Raw genomic sequence first — 18494 nt, 5'->3', positions numbered from 1 at the left:
CCCAACAACAAAAATGTGTCTACAACAACAAAAATGACTGGAAATCACTACTATAACCATTTCTCAGCACATAAGTCAACACATGAGGTTGCACTGTGTTTTTCTTTTTTTCCATTCCCTTTTTTGCTCAAACGTGGAGAAGTGACCCAGTAGCTTTAAAAAATACTCTGAAATGCAATTTGATTGCTGCACTAATGGGGAGGCACAGCTACTGTTCTGTGCCTTGGAAGGACTGTGATTTATGGCTCCAGAGACCATCACAAGCCAGAGGTACCAGAATGTTTACTTTATAGTCCTTTCCAACAATTCTATTGTGATTGTCTATTGTCTGTTGTGAAACTGGGCTAAGAAGCCTTAAATGGTATGTCTACACTGCAATTAAAAACCTGCAGCTGGCCCATGCCAGTTGCCTTGGGCCTGTGGGGCTTGGGCTAAGGGGCTGCTTAATTGTGGGGCAGATGTTTGGGCTTGGGCAGGAGCCCGGGCTCTAGGACCCTGCAAGGTGGGTCTACACCGCAATTAAACATCCCTACAGCCCAAGTCCCGCAAAATCAGCAGGCACGGGACAACTGCAGGTGTCTAACTGCAGTGTAGACATACCCAAAGACTTCAGCCCCAAGAGGCAGGGTTGACACCAGTCTTGGCTCGAGGCCCCTGTAGTTCAACCTGCACTCTAACAAAACATTCATCTAGGCCAGCTGTGTTGTTCTGGTGCCCATTACACTGTTGAGTTGGGACCCATCGTCTGGAGCCTCAAGTGCAATTAGAAATAGCCTTGTTGTTGTGTGAGTCGCACCAGTGGGCTAACAATATGCATTGTTGATTTATGTTCTTGTAGCCAGTCTTGCAAATCTGGCAGCTTGTATTGAGCTTTCTTTGAGGGCAAATACCGTGTAGAACAGGGGTGGGCAAACTATGGCCCACACCATGTGGGGCACTGGGTCAGGAGCCACACCACATGGCTTGGCTCCGCTCCAGCCAGGGCGCAGGGTTGGGGCCCCACCACACGGCTCCTGGAAGCTGCGGCATGGCCCCGCTCTGGCTCCTACGTGCTCCAATGGGAGCTGCAGGGGCAGTGCCTGCAGAGGGGGAGCGTGCAGAGCCGCCTGGCCACGCGTCCGCATAGGATCCGGAGAAGGAACATGCCACTGTTTCCGGGAGCCACTTGAGGGACGCGCCACTTGGAGTCTGCACCCCCTGAGCCGGTCCCCATGCCCCAACCTCCTGCCCCAGCCCTGATCCCCCTTCTGCTCTCCAAACCCCTTAATCCCAGCCTGGAGCACCCTCCTGCACCCCAAACTTCTCATCCCCAGCGCCACCCCAGAGTCTGCACCCCCAGCCGGAACCTGCACCCCTGCCCCAGCCCTGATCCCCCTCCTGCCCTCCAAACCCATCAGTCCCAACCCAGAACACCCTCTGACACCCCAAACTCCTCAGCCCCACCCCAGAGCCCGCACCCCCTCCCACACCCCAACCCCAATTTTGTGAGCATTCATGGCCCACCATACAATTTCTATTCCCTGATGTGGCCCTCGGGCCAAAAATTTTTCCCACCCCTGGTGTAGAAGAAAGATTGCATTTAGGTGGACTTTGGCCTCAGAGAAATCTGAAGAGTTCAGTAAGCAGGTTTGTGAGGGATTATACTCTGCCAGACTCTCTGAACCTTTTGTACTTTCAAGAGAGAGAGATCTGAGCAAATCAGAGAGTTGAAGTTTCTGTAATTTTGGACGGTTTTCTTTTTCTTCCTTTTTTTAACTGGTCATTACAGGAACATTTTTTCCTTATTCTTGAAAGGAACTGGGCACTCAGAGTAGCCTAAGTATTTCAATGGGGTGGGGCAATGCAGCCTCTGAGTCCAGTGGTTTAGAACTATGAGCTAAGGGACTTCCCACTCGAAGACAGATGCACTTGTCCAAGAGTGGCAAACTGACAAGAATTTATAGTATCTTCAGAGAACAGCAATTACAGATAAACAATTAACTTTTGTAACTGTGACTGTTTTCCCGAGTGTCACAAATGTGTTCAATTTACAAACCACGTAATTACAGATTGATGAGGGAATTACTGTCTGAACCAGTCTATTATGCATCTGTTTGTTGATTTTATTAATGTTGCATTATTAAAAAACATTTTTACAATATTAAGTAAGTCTTTATTTTTTCTTGCAGTATGTATTGCGTCAGGAACAAAAGTGGCACTATTTAATAGACTTCGATCCCAAACAGTTAGCACCAGATATTTGCACGTAGAAGGAGGTAATTTCCATGCCAGTTCACAACAGTGGGGAGCATTTTACATTCATCTCTGTAAGTAAAAATAACAAAAAAACAAAAACACCCCCCAAAATACAAACCTCCAGTTTTATTCCCTTTTAATCAATTTTCAAAGTAAAGATTCAGTCTTAGTGCGTGTATGTATTTGTGTGTAATATTAGTACCATTTTATGCCCTTGCCATCAAGAGAGAAATGAGTTCAACCATTTAACATAGAACTTTGTCTGCTTTATGCAGTGGATGATGATGAATCAGAGGGAGAGGAATTCACAGTGCGAGATGGCTACATTCATTATGGACAGACTGTCAAACTTGTGTGTTCAGTTACTGGCATGGCACTCCCAAGACTGGTACAGTTTAACTTCTCCAATGCTATAGCTAATTTGTAATACACTAATTAGAGTACCTGGATTGTTTTAAATGCAAGTTCATGTGTTGATTAGCACGTATTTGTTTTTAGAAGAACTGTCAAATTGGCTTTGACTTTTAAAAACTTCAAAAATGCTATTCATTTTAATATGATATTTTATCTTTATTTCTGTTTTGCTGTAGAATTATTCTTTTAGTTAAGGATAAGGTGTGTAAGTATAAACTAAACAGAAGGCATATTCACAGATCAATCAAAATGCTAAATGTAGGTTACCCTGTGAACTTTTCAAAAAGAGAGATCGAGCTTAGCAATGACAACAAAGGCACCAGGGTATTAAAGCACGTAAGCTTGTGATTAATTTCAAGCATGTGAGTAGTCTCATTCAAGCCAGTGGCACTTCTATTGTGCTTAAAGCTTTGCTAGAATCGGATCTAAAATCATTCTGTATACTTATGTGCCCTCTTACAGACAAGTAGAATATCCGTATACTATACAAAGTAATTTTGGATGATTACTGGCACTGAACTTATTTAAGCATATATAACAATAAAAATGCATATAATAAAAAATGGCACATCATCATTACTTTGTGCCTATAAACAAAAGAAAAATTGTGTTTTGGTTCTTTAAGCTTACATGATAGTAATCAGTTCTGCCTCAGTGATTGAGAAAGGTATTGTAACTATTTAGGACTTTTTTAACAGGCTAATTATAGATATATGTGCACTGAATGCCCCGAAAATAGCCAGCCTGGGAGGCATTAGTACATAACTGATGATAAACCTTCCCTTTATTTAAGTGTCCTAAAACCATTAATCATTAGCCTATTAGAGACTTCACTATTACCAGTCTCTTTTATTTGTAATCTACTCAGATACGATGATGGTGACAGTATAAAACTCTGACAGATTTAATTCCTGCTCTATAAGATATCCCAGCATGACTATGTTGAGAATTTCTCTCTACAACCAAATTCAGTTGGAGGATGGAAATGGTCTGCTGAGGGCAAAACTTTTGTTTATTTTATCTACTGAAATGGTATAAAATAATAAAAACCCCACTTTGTTAAGCTGTTCTATCAATTAATAGAAAATTCCATCATTTACTGAGTTTCTAGGGATTTGATCCAGTATACATGGAAATCAGGGAAAGATTCCCTTTGACCCTAATGGGTTCCATATTGAGATATGACATCATCAGTAGCGTGATTGCTGGGCCAGGCACCAGTTGGAAAGGCGCCATCATCTGCAATTCCAGAGACCTCTAATGGGGAAGGGGAAGTAAATTTGCATTTAGCATGACATTTTATTTTTTACCCTTGCAGTTGGGAACATTCAGCACACACCCTTACAACTGTTTTTATAAAATATGTTTGCAGGTCACCTTTAATTTTATTATATTGGCTGTAGGATTTTAGGCGAGAAACTACATTTTTTTCATAAAATTTCTGAAGAAAAATGTAAACCTTGAAAATAATATTGCTAATAATTCCATTTATCATCGTTAGAAATCCCAGAGGACATGGTTGGCTTTCTGATTCGTGGCTTAGAAATCTTCAAGCACTATGGCTGCTGCTTCTGCTGATGTTGCATAAAATGAAGTACTAAACTTTTTTTCTAGAAGTTGAGTTAAAATTCCAAGCTTCAGATTTCCATCGTCTGTAAGGGAATAATTATATCTTTTTTTTTTTTTTTTAATTTTTAAAAATCAAATACTATAACTCTTTAGAATTACAACACTAAGTATTTTTATGCTGGATTGTCAAATGTAGGAAACAGCTATCCTTTACAGGTGTACTGTACAGTCATGTCTTAACTAATATTCATCATGGCTAGCTGTCAAGAGATACACTATTATAGTGTTGCATTTGCAAAACTATAGATAAGGATGTGTTAATACTTTTACCATAAATCCCTATTTTTAAAGGTTTAAATTCAGTAAGTGGCCCATTATACTGCAGTTGGCTGTATGAGTTGTCAAACCTGGAGGCATTTGCCTCTGTAAAATTGTGTATTGATACTTGACCAGCTGCTCTTTTGCATCAGGAGACCAAACAAAAGAAATCAGATTTTGCTGGTTTCTGATCCTTTTTTCCTCTCTTCTAGCAAAAAAGTTGAAATATATGCATGCAGCACGCACCCACTTAGGACTCTGAAAAGTAGAGAAGCCTTCATATCTATCCTTGTTTTAGAAATTGCAGGGAGTTTTTAATCAAATGTTTAAAATTAAACTTGCAAATGTATGTGTTAAAATGTCTCTTGTTACCGTACCGTTCATGTAAATTGCCAGAAGTAAATGTATAATCTCTGATGTAAATAAAACATAGATTGCATTGTTCTAAGTGTATTTTTGTGCATTTTTTACCAACAGATCATTCGAAAAGTGGATAAACAGACAGCGTTACTGGATGCAGATGATCCAGTATCGCAGCTCCATAAATGTGCATTCTACCTTAAAGATACTGAAAGAATGTACTTGTGCCTTTCCCAGGAGAGAATAATCCAGTTTCAAGTGAGTTATTTAAACAGATTGTATTAAATGAGAAATGTAATCATCAAGTTTGTTTCAAAAATATCTGGGAACAACATTTTTGGCCTCAGCAGTCTGTTTTTAAAAGAAACTGCTATAGGAAGTACCAAACTTTACTCTTCCCAATCTGTTAAATTTTCTTTTCTTTCTCCAGTCTTCTGTATTAGACTAGACTCTTGAGCTATAGTTCCTCCCGGTCAACAAATGGAAACAGAACATTAAGACTGTAGATTATGTCATACTCTCACATATAAGTGTCTACCGTCTCTGTCTTCAATTATTCATTTCTCCAGTAGGTGGAGAAAATTATTCCTAGCAAGCTTCTGCACCACGAGTGAAAAAGCAGACATTGGAGGCCTAACAGGAGCCTGGTTACATACCATGTGTGCAGCTGATCAGGCAGCACAAATGACACACTGACATGATCCCTCAATCTCTTCTGATATGGTGGACCACTCTTAGCGGGCGTTTAGTGTGGCTGTCCCCTTCAAGGGAACAAGATTGGGGCCAAATTTCAACTCAGCTGAGCATTTCTGGACCTGAGCCCAAACTCAGAGGTGATGAGCAGAAAAAAGTGTCCCTCCGTGGAGGTTGGTCAAAGTAGGGGTCACCATATAGAGCCCTCTATTTCATGGGTTTGCCCTATTTGGGCAAGACAGGATACAGGGCTCCTCCCCAGGATAAGGAAGATAGGAGTAGAGGACGAGCCAAGGCGTGCCTCTACCATGCCTTGGACAAAAACTTCCTTCCAGTATAAGGAGGGAGCAAGAAGACTCAGTCCTGGCTTTGCCTCGGTGAAGGCTCGATCCTTGCCCTGAAGAGAGACAGTGGTCCCAGGAAAGAACCTAAAGTAGCTGGGAGAAGCCCCCTCGAGTGTCTGGAAGCATCCCCAGCACGAACTATGGCTCAACCTTAAAATGTGTCCGCTAGGCAGGAACAGTCGTAACCTCAGATCTTATCCATTAGAAAAACACATCCTCCATCAGGGAACAGAAAGCCAAGAAACACCAGGAATGCTTAAGCACCAGCAGCTCTGAGAATCAGCTACCTGATTGTAACTCCCCACGCAGAGCAGCCTGGGGAGTCGAGAGAAAAAGCAGCTCCTGCTGCTCTGGAAGTTGCTTTAGAGTGCAGTACATTCAGCCTCCCTGAAAAATGCTTGTGGGGACTCAGAGGTACCCTACCACTGTAACTATTCTTGCAGCACTTATCAAGCCCAGTCAGATCAGAGCCAGCTCTTCTCAGGGGTAGGAACAAGATTAAAGAACAAAACCATCAACTCTTCTAATTTCTCCCTGGAGAATGGAGGGGGAGAACAAAGGAAAGGCTGCCATCTGCTTCCCCTCCCCACTGATTAAACCCAGCTCAGGCTGCACATGGGCCTCTTCCCACTTTCATAAGAACATAAAGGCTGTCATACTGGGTCAGACCATGGTCCATCTTGCCCAGTATCCTGTCTTTGACAGTGGCCTGTACCAGAGCTTCAGGGGGGATGTACAGAACAGGGCAGTTATGGAGTGTTCCTCCCTTGTCTTTCACTCCCAACTTCTGATAGTCAGAGGTATGGGGTTGTGTCCCTGCCCATCTTGGCTAATGGCCATTGGTGGACCTATCCTCCATGAACTTATCCAGTTCTTATTTGAACCCAGTTATACTTGTGGCCATCACAACATATGGTGGCAATGAGTTCTGCAGGTGTTAGGTATGTGAAAAAGTACATTCACTTGTTTGTATTAAACCTGCTGTCTGTTAATTTCATTAAGTGACCCCTGGTTTTTGTACTATCTAAAAGGGTCAATAACACTTATCTGTTTTCCTTCTCCACACTATTCATGATTTTGCAGACCTCTAGCAGATCCCCGCCGCCCTTAGTCATCTCTTTTCTAATCTGAACAGCCTTAATCTTTTTAGTCTCTCCTCATATGGAAGCCATTCCTTACCCTTGATCATCTTTGTTGCCTTTCTCTGAACCTTTTCCAGTTCCACTATATCCCTTCTGAAATGCGACCAGAACTGGACTCAGTATTCATGGTGTGGGCACACCATGTCTTTATATAGTGGTACTATGATACTTTCTCTTATTTTCTATCCCTTGTCTAATAGTTCTTAACATACTGTTAGACCTTTTGACTGCTGCTGTGCATTGAGTGGAAGTTTTCAGAGCACTATCTACAGTGTCTCTCAGATCTCTTTCCTAGGTGGTAACAGCTAATTTAGAACCCATCACTGTATGTGGATAGTTGGGTTTATTTTTTGCACTTATCAGGGTTGAACTTCATCTGGCATTTTGTTGTTCAGTCACCCAATTTAATGAGATCTCTCTGTTACTCTTTGCAGTCTGCTCTGGGCTTTACTATCTTGAACAATTTTGTATCATCTGCAAACTTTGCCACTTCACTGTCCACCCCCTTTTCCAGATTATTTGTGGAACAGCACACTATCTTCTTGCGGGCAAAGGCTCTGTGGAAAAGAAGCCTCTACATTTATTGCTAGAGGCAGAGTCTCATCTTTACCTGCTTCTTCCTACACAATCAAGCGTGAGTACCAGGCTGCTTATTCCAGAACTACAACCCAGATTCTATGGAGTCTTTGGAACTCTACCTTCTATAGTTTAAGAACAAGTGGAGATGAAGGGAACATCTTAGCTCCTTCTACCTGCCCATTACAGCGCGGAAATCACTGAGCACGTGCTATTGAATACCACTCAGTGGACATCAGCCTATCCAAACACCAGCCAGCATATAAGATCCCACCTGAGGAAGAGGGCAACTAGCGGCAGAGTGAAGATAGCCAGGAGGAGAAAGAGAGAGAGGACAAAGGAAAGGAGACTATGGAAAATAAGCAGATCAGTCTGGATCCCTAAGCTCAAGAGAAGGGTGAACTTTGCATATTTAAGCAGGACCTGCCAATGCTCTTAATGAGGATGGCACATGCTCTGGAGCTGCAGAAACTGTTGGCTAGAACCTCTTCCAGGGAATTTTCCTAATCTAATAGGACCCTGCAGCTGCTGACCATCCACCCCTATTTCAGAAAGAAGACTGACAATCAGCGGACCCTAAGCATGGCGTTAAAGGCTCTCTGTCCTCTCAGAGTGTCAGATGTGGAGATGATCATTGGGCAGACACTGCCAAATGGGAGGTAGCAAAGAGGACAGTAATTCCTGTGGAAGAAGGATTAGCTCTTAGGGATCTCCCTGACAGGAGTAAGGTATCCCTTAAAAAAGATCTTGTCAGATCTCAGACCTGTCACTGCAAACTCCAGTTTATGCCCAGGCAAGGGCAAGGTGGGTTCAGAAGTAGAGCAGGTATGCAGAGGCCAAAGATGAGGATGCTGAACTGATCTTGGCCTTCCCATTTCTGGACTTCATACTCTCATTCATGTGTGAAACCAGATATGACAGTCTATTAATCTTCTAGAGCCGTGGCCACCTTAGTGGCAGGCAGGAGAATTCTGTGACTCAAACCATGGGTAATGGGTTCTTCCTCTAATGTCAGACTACCACCTGTGCCCTTCAAATGCAAATTTCTTTTCAAGGAGGAGTTAGAAAAGAGGTAACAGTCCTTCACTGCTTCAAAGTAGTGAGGCCTCCCCCAGCTGAGGCCCTAGATCAGGGGTTCTCAAACTTCATTGCACCGTGACCCCCTTCTGACAAAAAAATTACTGCACGACCCCAGGAGGGGGGACTGAAGCCTGAGCTCGCCCAAGCAGGGAGGGGAGGGGGGCAAAACCAAAGCCCCAGCTCCCGAGGCTGGGAGGCCAAAGCCGAAGCCCAAGGGCTTCAGCCCCAGGCAGGGGGCCTGTAACCTGAGCCCTACTGTGCAGAGCTGAAGCCCTTGGGCTTGGGCTCCAGGCTCCAACAAATCATTTTGAAATGGGGTCGCAACCTCCTTTGGGGTCCCAACCCACAGTTTGAGAACCACTGCCCTATGAGTTCTAGGATTATAGTCCAACAGGAACAAATACAGCACAACTAATACCTATAATTAGGGCCCTACCAAATTCATGATCAATTTTGGTCAATTTCATGGTCATAGGATTTTAAAAATTGTAAATGTCATGATTTCAGCTATTTAAATCTGAAATATCATAGTGTGGTAATTGTAGGGGTCCTGACCCAAAAAGGAGTTGCGGGGAGGGGTTGCAGTACTGCTATCCTTCTACGCTTCTGCTGGTGGTGGCGCTGTCTTCAGAGCTGGGCTCCGGGTCAGCAGCAGCCACTCTCCAGCTGCCCACCTCTGAAATAAGGATGGCATGGTATGGTATTGCCACCCTTACTTCTACGCTGCTGCCTGCAGAGCTGGGCCCTCAGTCAGCAGCCACCACTCTCCAGCCATCCAGCACTGAAGGCAGCAGCACAAAAATAAGGGTGACATGGTATGGTACTTCTGCACAGCGGCTGGTGGGGCACTGCCTTCAGAGTTGGGTGCCCGGCCAACAACCATCACTCTCAGGCTGCCCAACTCTGAAGGCAGTGCAGAAGTAAGCAATCCCCCTAAAATAATCTTGTGACCCTTCTGCGACTCCCTTTTGGGTCAGGACCTCCAATTTGAGAAATGCTGGTCTCCCCCGTGAAATCTGTATAGTGTAGGGTAAAATCATACAAAACACCAGATTTCAAGGCAGGAGACCAGATTTCACAGTCCATGACGTGTTTTTCATAGCCATGAATTTGATAGGGCCCTACCTATAATTCAGGAAAAGGGAGACAGAATCACAGTAAAAAGATAGGCTTGAACCAGAGAAGAAGTAACAAACATCACGGGTAGGCCCTTCAGGTTTTGAGCAGTCAGGCTGAAGATGCAAGGACTGGACACAGAATCCCAGGGAAGAAAGCCGAGGAACTACTACTATACCTGGGACTGACCAATATTTCTAGGTTCTTGAAGGCAGCAGATAAAGTGAGATTTGTAGTTAGCCTCATGGTTCTTACCTAAGACTTGAAACTAGTGCTAACTAACCATTTTGAACCTTCTGAGAAGTATTTTGATGAGACTTCTATTTTCAAGTCCTGTTCTAAAAGCATGGTTATATCATGCCTCACACAATGGGGTTCTGATCTGGTTAAGACTCTGGGCGCTAACCTTATTAATAATAATAGGAGCAAGAGGAGTTGGGGAGTTCCAGGCCTTTTCTGCAAGCAGTCATATGATTTTTCACCTGGGTGTGATCATGCTGACAACTCTGCCTGAATTCAGGCTCAAGACATCATCAGTCTTTCACCTGAATTGGGAAATCACTCTACCACATTTGGCCCTAGAATCATAAAGAGGGAAGGCTACATTGGCTGGGCTCTATAGACTCAATAGAAAGAATAACCAAATTTAAGCAGTAATAAAAGTATTTCGTCCCACACCAAAATGTAAAGGTCATCATGTATCTCTGAATTCCTCATCAGATGATGGATTAGGGAATTGTTCAGAGTGTCTTTATGTTGCAGCAGGAAAAAAAAACACTAGAATCTTTTAAAGCTCTCTTTATCTGGTCAGTAGAATCTTCATGGGCAGAAAGGTGGAATCTCCTTCCTTAGAGGTTTTTAAGATCAGGCTTGACAAAGCCCTGGCTGGGATGATTTAGTTGGGGATTGGTCCTGCTTTGAGCAGGGGGTTGGACTAGATGACCTCCTGAGGTCCCTTCCAACCCTGATATTCTGTGATTCTATGAAAGAGCCAAAGCCTCTTTAATAGAGATTTGCAAGGCTGCCTCAGGGCTTCTGCCCACATCTTTGCGAAAACATTGGAGAATAAGATTGCATTCACAGCCTTTGTAGAAGGTTGTTGCTGGCACTAGTAGTTTAATGATAGTCCCAGCCATACTAAAATGATGAACTGCTTTGGAAAGTTCCAAGCTCCTGGACTGGTACAGAAGATCATAGAAGGGGAAATTTTATTATCTTTTTTGGAATCTTCTAGATCAGTTCAGCCCCCACCCACCTCCCTTGCTTGGCCGTCTACCTCATTACTGAGAGGTTTAATGCCATTACTGAGTCAATCCCATGTTAAGATTGCTTCTTCTACTTACTGAACTTATTTGTTAATGGTTATTGAATAACATCAATCCAATTTTTTGTTTGGTACTTCTTTCAATGAATTCAAGAGGAGGTTGACAAACTGCCAAATCTTGTATGTCACGGGTGTGATATCAAAAGTTTTAATGTTCTGTCTCCATCTGTTGGTTGGGAGGAACTATAACCCAAGGCTCTAAAGTGGATCAAATAAAGTAAATTTACAGATTAGTAAAATTTCTCCTTTTGTCACATCTTTTGGATGTCTTACATTGAACCTGACACTGCAATGCAGCCACCCCCCCCACCCACCCCCCCCCCACACACACAAATTTACAAAGCATTAACACAGAACACTTAAGCATATGAACTGACATTTTTCAGCTCTGTATTTCATTCAGTAATTGTACTTGTTCTAGTGCAGTGGTTATCAATCTTTTCCATACCATGACCCCATGTCATAACAGAGGGGAAAAAATCAAGATTTTCCTTCCTATTCAATCATTAAAAATAGTGAAGGGTGTTCCTCCTGGACCTGTTCACATTTCCCATATTTAGAACCCATCTTTCTGTCTGAATATTTTTGTTGTTTATTTTGTGTCTTGTATGCCTTGTAAGGCTCTTGATGACTATTTTAGCACAGGAGGATGTGTTGCAAATTTCAATCCATTCCGCATTGTACAAGGGGTTGTTCCTTGACTACATTCTGTTATAGGAAGAGCCACAGGGAAACTAAGTTGCATAACTTTGAAATGAGACATTGTGACCCACTTCCTCTTACCAATTCTAATTATTCATTATTCTGGTGTGAATATCAAACCAATATAAAGACCAAACTTCTAACCATTCTTTCTTAAAGGCTACTCCATGCCCAAAGGAACCAAATAAAGAGATGATTAATGATGGAGCTTCTTGGACAATCATTAGTACAGATAAGGCAGAATATACATTTTATGAGGGGATGGGACCAGTCCATGCTCCAGTAACACCTGTGCCTGTTGTAGAAAGTCTTCAAGTAAGTCAGTTGTTTACTTTTTCTGTTCTTGTTAATAAACTTTGCACTTACTATAGGGCTTCTCATCTGAGCATCTTTAAATACTTCATAGTCTTTAATTAAACTTCATAGTACTCCTGTGAGATGCTGTAGGTAAGTATTATGTAACCAGTTTTATAGATGGGTAAACTGAGTCAAAGAGAACTTTAATAATTTGCCTAAGGTCACTCGTGAGTCAGTGGCAGAGTTGGGAGTAAAAGCAAAGAGTTCTGATTCCCAGTCTCTCCCTCTCTAATCAATAGACTGCGTTCTCACACTTAGAAAGCATCTTACAAACTCTCTTAAGCAGAACAATTCTGAACTAGTCCTACATTATATATCTGCATCCACAAGAGTGTTTTGCTAAGTTAAGTAAAAATACTGTTTATATTTCCATAAAATTTTAGCTACTTTTTTCAACTCTGTTACGCAAGACAAGAACACATGCTCGATAAAGAGAACATGGACTTTGTGTATTTCTTAAGAATTGTTGAACTTCTTAAAATTGCCCTCTGTAATAAATCCTCGAAGATCTTTATTTTAGTTTATTTAGAAATGTATATTGACTCCTTATCAATAACAACTAATTACCAATTAACACACTATGACCAAACCCTTCCTTGTTAACAACAACTCTCGTTCTGTTTGAAAGAGGACTCAAAAGGTTGGCTACACAAAAGGTCATATCCTGTGTCCTGGAGTTCTTACTACCTTGGGCTTTGATGAACTACCAAATGGTGAAGACAGTGCAGGCTCTTTACTCATAGATGCTTGCTTGCTGGCTATTTATATTTTGTGAAATAAATGGTCTTTCTTCAAGCGTTGCCATTCACTTCAGAACACCAAACCATTTGGAGCTATCTATCATGTGATTTCTTTTATTGAGTTGAATTTGTTTGCTGCTTTTATCAATTAGAAAAGAAGTAATAAACCAGTGTTTATGGTACTCATATGTACTACAAGAGTAATTCCTTCTGATTTTGTATGTCTGGTTTATTTTCTCTCTAGTTAAATGGTGGTGGAGATGTAGCAATGCTGGAACTTACAGGTCAGAATTTCACTCCAAATTTACGTGTCTGGTTTGGGGACGTGGAAGCTGAAACCATGTACAGGTGCAGTATTATTTTCTACTTCTTTTTTTGGTGGGTGGAGTTCTGTTTACAGTTGGTGTTGAAGTTCTGACAAGTGTAAATTGGATTTTTGTTGTTTGTTACATATCTCCGTTTTCTGAGTTACTACCTTTTTTTACTGAATACCTGCTTGGTAGCTAACGTGTGTCCTTTCTCCTGTCAGATGTGCAGAAAGTATGCTGTGTGTTGTTCCAGACATTTCTGCATTCCGAGAGGGTTGGAGGTGGGTCCGTCAGCCAGTCCAGGTTCCAGTAACTTTGGTCCGTAATGATGGCATAATCTACTCCACTAGCCTTACCTTTACATATACACCGGAGCCAGGCCCACGACCACACTGCAGTGCTGCAGGAGCAATTCTCAGAGCCAACTCAAGCCTCATGGCTTCCAGTGAAACAAATACAAACAGCGAGGGAAGTTACACAAATGTCAGCACAAATCCAACCAATGTCACATCATCTACAGCAACAGTAGTTTCCTAACTACAGTGTTTGCTTGGACTTTAACAGACTTTCAAGTGCTACAGACAAGACAACTGAACAATTTTGTGGTTTCATGGGAAAACACCTTTCCATTCTAAGTGATATTATTTGAACCTTGTTACCTGCAAGTGCTGATCTTAAAAATAGAAGCCACAATAAAAAAAAAATCCAAAATGTATAAACTTTATTAAAATCTATTTTTCAGCTGTTTTTTTTTAAATGGGCAAGAAATTGAAATGTGGCTGGGATACAAGTTAAGCAAACTAGAAAACATGAACGTGACATAATTTTTACGGACCAAGGAACTTGTATAAGCTTTAGTATAAAAGGTACATTTTCACCATACCTTTTTTGTATCACAACATATAGTACACTTTTGTTACCAAATAGTTTCTATTTTTTTTCCTCTGAGCTTTTGCTCTGAAGTATATTCAGGTTCCAAGCCTGACCATGCTTGTATAATCTAATTACCATACTCTTCCAGTTTTAAAAAATATATATATTTTTGGTCTGTGGCTGGAACTGTTCCTTTTTTTAAACTGAAGTCTTATGACTTTTTATGAACTGAAATTGTTTTTATTTCAGCAAGTAGAACCTTGTAAAGGCCAGCATATTTTTTTTTTTAAGATTATATGAAGTCTGTGCAAAAGCTTTAAAATAAAATGCCTCTGCCTTGCCTGCAATACATGCAATGTATGTTAACGTTAGTGCTCTGTTTTCAGTCATTGTTAATAGTTATTTCTATGTTTTCCTTTTTTTAAAATATGTATTTATAGTGATAATTCATGAGGGTCTAACATTACATGAGTTCAAAATATGTGACATCTCAAACAGTCATGTTTATGATTGGTCATGTCACAGGAATACGTTGGTGTTTTGAAGGGTGGTTTTTGCCCCCTTCCCTCCTAAAAGTCAGAAATGTATCATAAAGTGTTTCAGGATCCATTCAGGTTTTTTCTAATCTTGTACATAATTTGTATGAAGTGTAACTTAAACATTTTATTTCAAAAGTGGAATGTTCCCAATGACTTCATTTGGCAGCATGTCTTCTGTCTTGTTGGCATGTGACTAAGATATCGTGAGAAGTATTTGCTACAAATGGGATTGGTAGGTGATGCCCATCATTATACAATGAGAGAAATCACAAAAAGCATGGGTTTTTTTCCTACTGTTCAGTAAATTAGGCCAACTGTTGGTGTAATCCTTGTATTGAGATGTGCTTTCATTGTGAAGTGATCATACCATAATAGTTAGAAATAAATTTTAGTACTTAGAAATGGGCAATTATAAGATTACAAAAGCACTGTAATGAAGTCAACTCCCATCTCTGTTTCCAGGGGGTTTTCTCTTTCCCTGCGAACAATTAGTGCAATGTTCAAGCCTTCTCTCCACCATAAATTTAAGGCTCAGTTTGACTCAGTTGATTTGTGTTACTCTCATTCTGAACTTGCCTTTTTTTATCCCTCTCTATGTAATTGATCGCTTCAACTATATTTGAAAATATATCCCAGTGGCTCATTTGCAATCCCAGAACCAGGGATAGGCTTATAGGATGTAGTGTAACCTTACCCTTCAAGGACAAGAATATAAGCTCTATGAATTGCTCAACCTTAACCATCCCATGAAACAAGAGCCACAACTACTGTGTACATGTGAACCTGTAGTTTACTACAGAGCATGGCCTGCAGGCTTACCCATTGACTATTTGAATAGATTTCTATTGACCACTTTACAAGTTTCCAATTTCAGCACCAGCACCATTTTAAAGCATTGCTTCTCTGCAATATGTTTGTCTTCTCTGACGCTCTGTTCTACGTGTTTGCCTCAGCTGCTTGATGAACATGTTGGTTTTGCATTCATTGAAGACTGAAGACAATGTGGTTAAGGGAAGAAATCCGTTGTAAAACATATTCAGTTAGTTGTTAAATCAGTGCCACTGTCCTTTTAAAATGTGCTTGTATTCTACCACAGGCCTTCTTATTTGCCATTTTATACTATGTAACCTTCCCTTGAACATTGTTACAAATACTGCCTCATCTCTATTTCAGTGGCCAAGGGCAGACTTCATTGTGGCCTTATCTCTGTTTTAAGCTGTTTACTGGCATTTATTTGCAAATCTGTTTACTTGTCTGTGTGCTATTTAATTTTCTCTTGGTTATGTTGACAGAAATCATTTCACAATGTTTTTGCTAGAAGTATGTTTTATACAGTACTGTTTAACTTATGGGCCTCAGGTTTTCTTCACTTATTAGCTTGAGGATTAAAGGAAGTGGTTAGTAATGGATTTACTATAATATTAAAGAACAAACCATTACATACACAGCAGATAAAACCATAACAAGCTTTTTAACTTTCAAGGAATATTTTTAAATAGCTTTTCAAACCATAAGAGGCACCTGCTTTTATATACATTATTTTAAAATGTTTTTACATGTAAATGCAATAGACTTTTGTATTCAGTTTCTTTCCTTGCAATAAGTTTGCCCAATGGAGTATACACAATATTCCTGGACTTTTAAAGAATCTAACAAACATGATGCATTTGGCCTAATTTCTGCCACTCTACATACCACAGGCTAGTGAGTGGAAAAGTACATTAAATTCCATTTCAGCAGTATCTGCTCACGTACAATTTTTAAAGCTCTTTTTGTTGGCTTTTTCCTGGACTTGTGGCTCCATTGTCTTTAGTAGATAATTAGTAACACAGGAATTGTCTTCCGGATCCACACTGTCACTAAGAAAGATGCTCAGTTGTAATTTAAGTTCAAATAACTAATTTTCTTGAACTCTTTCCTGTGAGTGGCTTTGTTACTTTTAATGGCATCAAAAGCTGTTGATCATCTTTCATGATACTAATAATATCCCAAGAATGCTAAAAATTTCTGTTGAACTACTTATAGAATGTTTCAATATGAAACTATAGAACTGTTCTACTGTAGCTGTTAAGTCTTGTCTTATCTTATTATTTCTAAAAGTATACATAGAAATTGAGTCTGTTCAGAATGTTTTTATAGTTCCAACTAATAGGATGAGAAAGCAAGTTAAATGCTCAAAGCTACCTATGTTCTGTTTTTGTTTAGAACTGCACTTCAGAATTCAACACTAGTATAATATAACCTGCTGCTGACATTTTCCTAATTTTATCTGAAGGCTCCCTGCATCTGTCTTTTTGTTAATTCTGATATACACTATTTCACTTCTGTCTTCATTGCACAGACTTATAAGGTATCATACTGGTTACCTGAAAAGACATGAACCTAAAGAAATAAAACCATAAAAACCCCTAATACAAATCTGACACAAATGAAACAAGTGAGTTACCCACTTTAGACCAAATGACTATAGAGGTGTCAATTTTGAAACAAAATGCTCTGTAATTATTAACCATGTTATTTACGTTTTACTTTCAAAAGCAGCTGTGTTTATGACGAGTACTGAAAAAATGTGTGTACTTTCCTGTGCCAGACGGTTGACTTTGTTTTCAAGCACTGTACTGTGGGGTTGAGTGGCAGCTTTGTTAGAAACAGTAATATATTAGGGTTTCTACCTAACCCTTTTAGGACTGAACTGTTTCCTCCCTTCGTAAAGTTACAAAATGGATGAATAGTTCCAACTTTGTAAACATTTGCCTACAGTCAGTACTGCATTTGTCCAGCTGTAGGTGCTATGCTTAGTTTTAGTTTGTTTCTTGAATCTTGCAGCAAGAATATGCATTCAGTCCTTTAAGGGTTATATTTTACAAACTGTGCACCTGTAAAATTTCTTAGCAATAAGGTAGAAAATTGAGCAAGTTTTTACCATAATTTTGTAGAAAATTTGAATTGCTCAGTTCCATATTTCATCAAAAAAATCTGCAATATGGGCAGTTTCAAGGAATAAATAAAAATGAAATGTAAACTACATAAGTGTTTTGTCCAGTGTGTGTAAGCGCATATAATATTTCATTTCAATTTTTTTCTATAAGGTTTTAGTCACGATGAAATGTCATGTTACTACTCCTGTGACAAACTTACTTTAACAGCTGTATGATGATACTATATAGGGAGTAATATAATTTAATCACATTTGTTGAAAATTGCTACATTTTTGCTGACAATGTTAAACAAGAAATCCGGTTTTTTGGCTTGTAAACAGTGAGGTCATCTGTGGAACCAGAGCAGCAGAAGACCAAGCCCAGGAGAGGAAAAGTCATCAATAGATGTGAGGGCAGGCACCCTGGCCTCCACTTAAACTGCATACGGAAAGTCCACGTAAAAAAACTTGTTTCAAATCTAAACCTGTTTCTCTACAGCTTGTATAATTGCTGAAGTTAGACAAGTGACTGTTGTTTTTCCAGTAATGTAAAAAAAGAACCGGTTCACTTTTTTGATATTATTTATTAAATAAGAAAAAAATGAACTGTGTTTAATTGTTTAAATGTAGCAGCCTTACTACTACAATTACTTAACCTGTTTTATTTTTCCTCCCAGTCTGTAGTTGCATTCTGTCTGGGTGAGCATTTTTCAGATGTTGGTTAATAGCTAGGCTCCGTTTTCATCCTTGAATATATAACAAGCTAGTTTGTGCCTTGGTTTTAGGGAGAACATGAACCAGCAAGTCCAAATGCTACAGCTGATTGAGGTTATCTCCTGGTTGGGCTGCCATCACACAGGATTAATTCCATTATATACATAAAGATA

General features: G+C 40.2%; 1 protein-coding gene across 1 annotated transcript in view; it reads left to right on the top strand.

Moving 5' to 3' along the window:
- RBPJ (recombination signal binding protein for immunoglobulin kappa J region) overlaps positions 1-18213 on the top strand; it is an 81700-nt gene extending 63487 nt beyond the window's left edge. Inside the window, exons 6-11 of the mRNA XM_024204285.3 lie at positions 2169-2306; positions 2511-2623; positions 5014-5154; positions 12033-12188; positions 13215-13318; positions 13500-18213. Coding sequence (XP_024060053.1) covers positions 2169-2306; positions 2511-2623; positions 5014-5154; positions 12033-12188; positions 13215-13318; positions 13500-13815 — 968 coding nt within the window. The 3' untranslated portion in view covers positions 13816-18213. The remainder of the gene's footprint in view (positions 1-2168; positions 2307-2510; positions 2624-5013; positions 5155-12032; positions 12189-13214; positions 13319-13499) is intronic.
- Positions 18214-18494: the final 281 nt, after the last annotated feature.

This window comes from Terrapene carolina, unplaced genomic scaffold (assembly GCF_002925995.2).
Source record: "Terrapene carolina triunguis isolate 2854851 unplaced genomic scaffold, T_m_triunguis-2.0 Scaffold66, whole genome shotgun sequence".
NCBI classification, from domain to species: domain Eukaryota; kingdom Metazoa; phylum Chordata; order Testudines; family Emydidae; genus Terrapene; species Terrapene triunguis.
The sequence above is the reverse complement of the archived record's forward strand: the minus strand, read 5'-3'. Positions and strand labels throughout refer to the sequence as shown.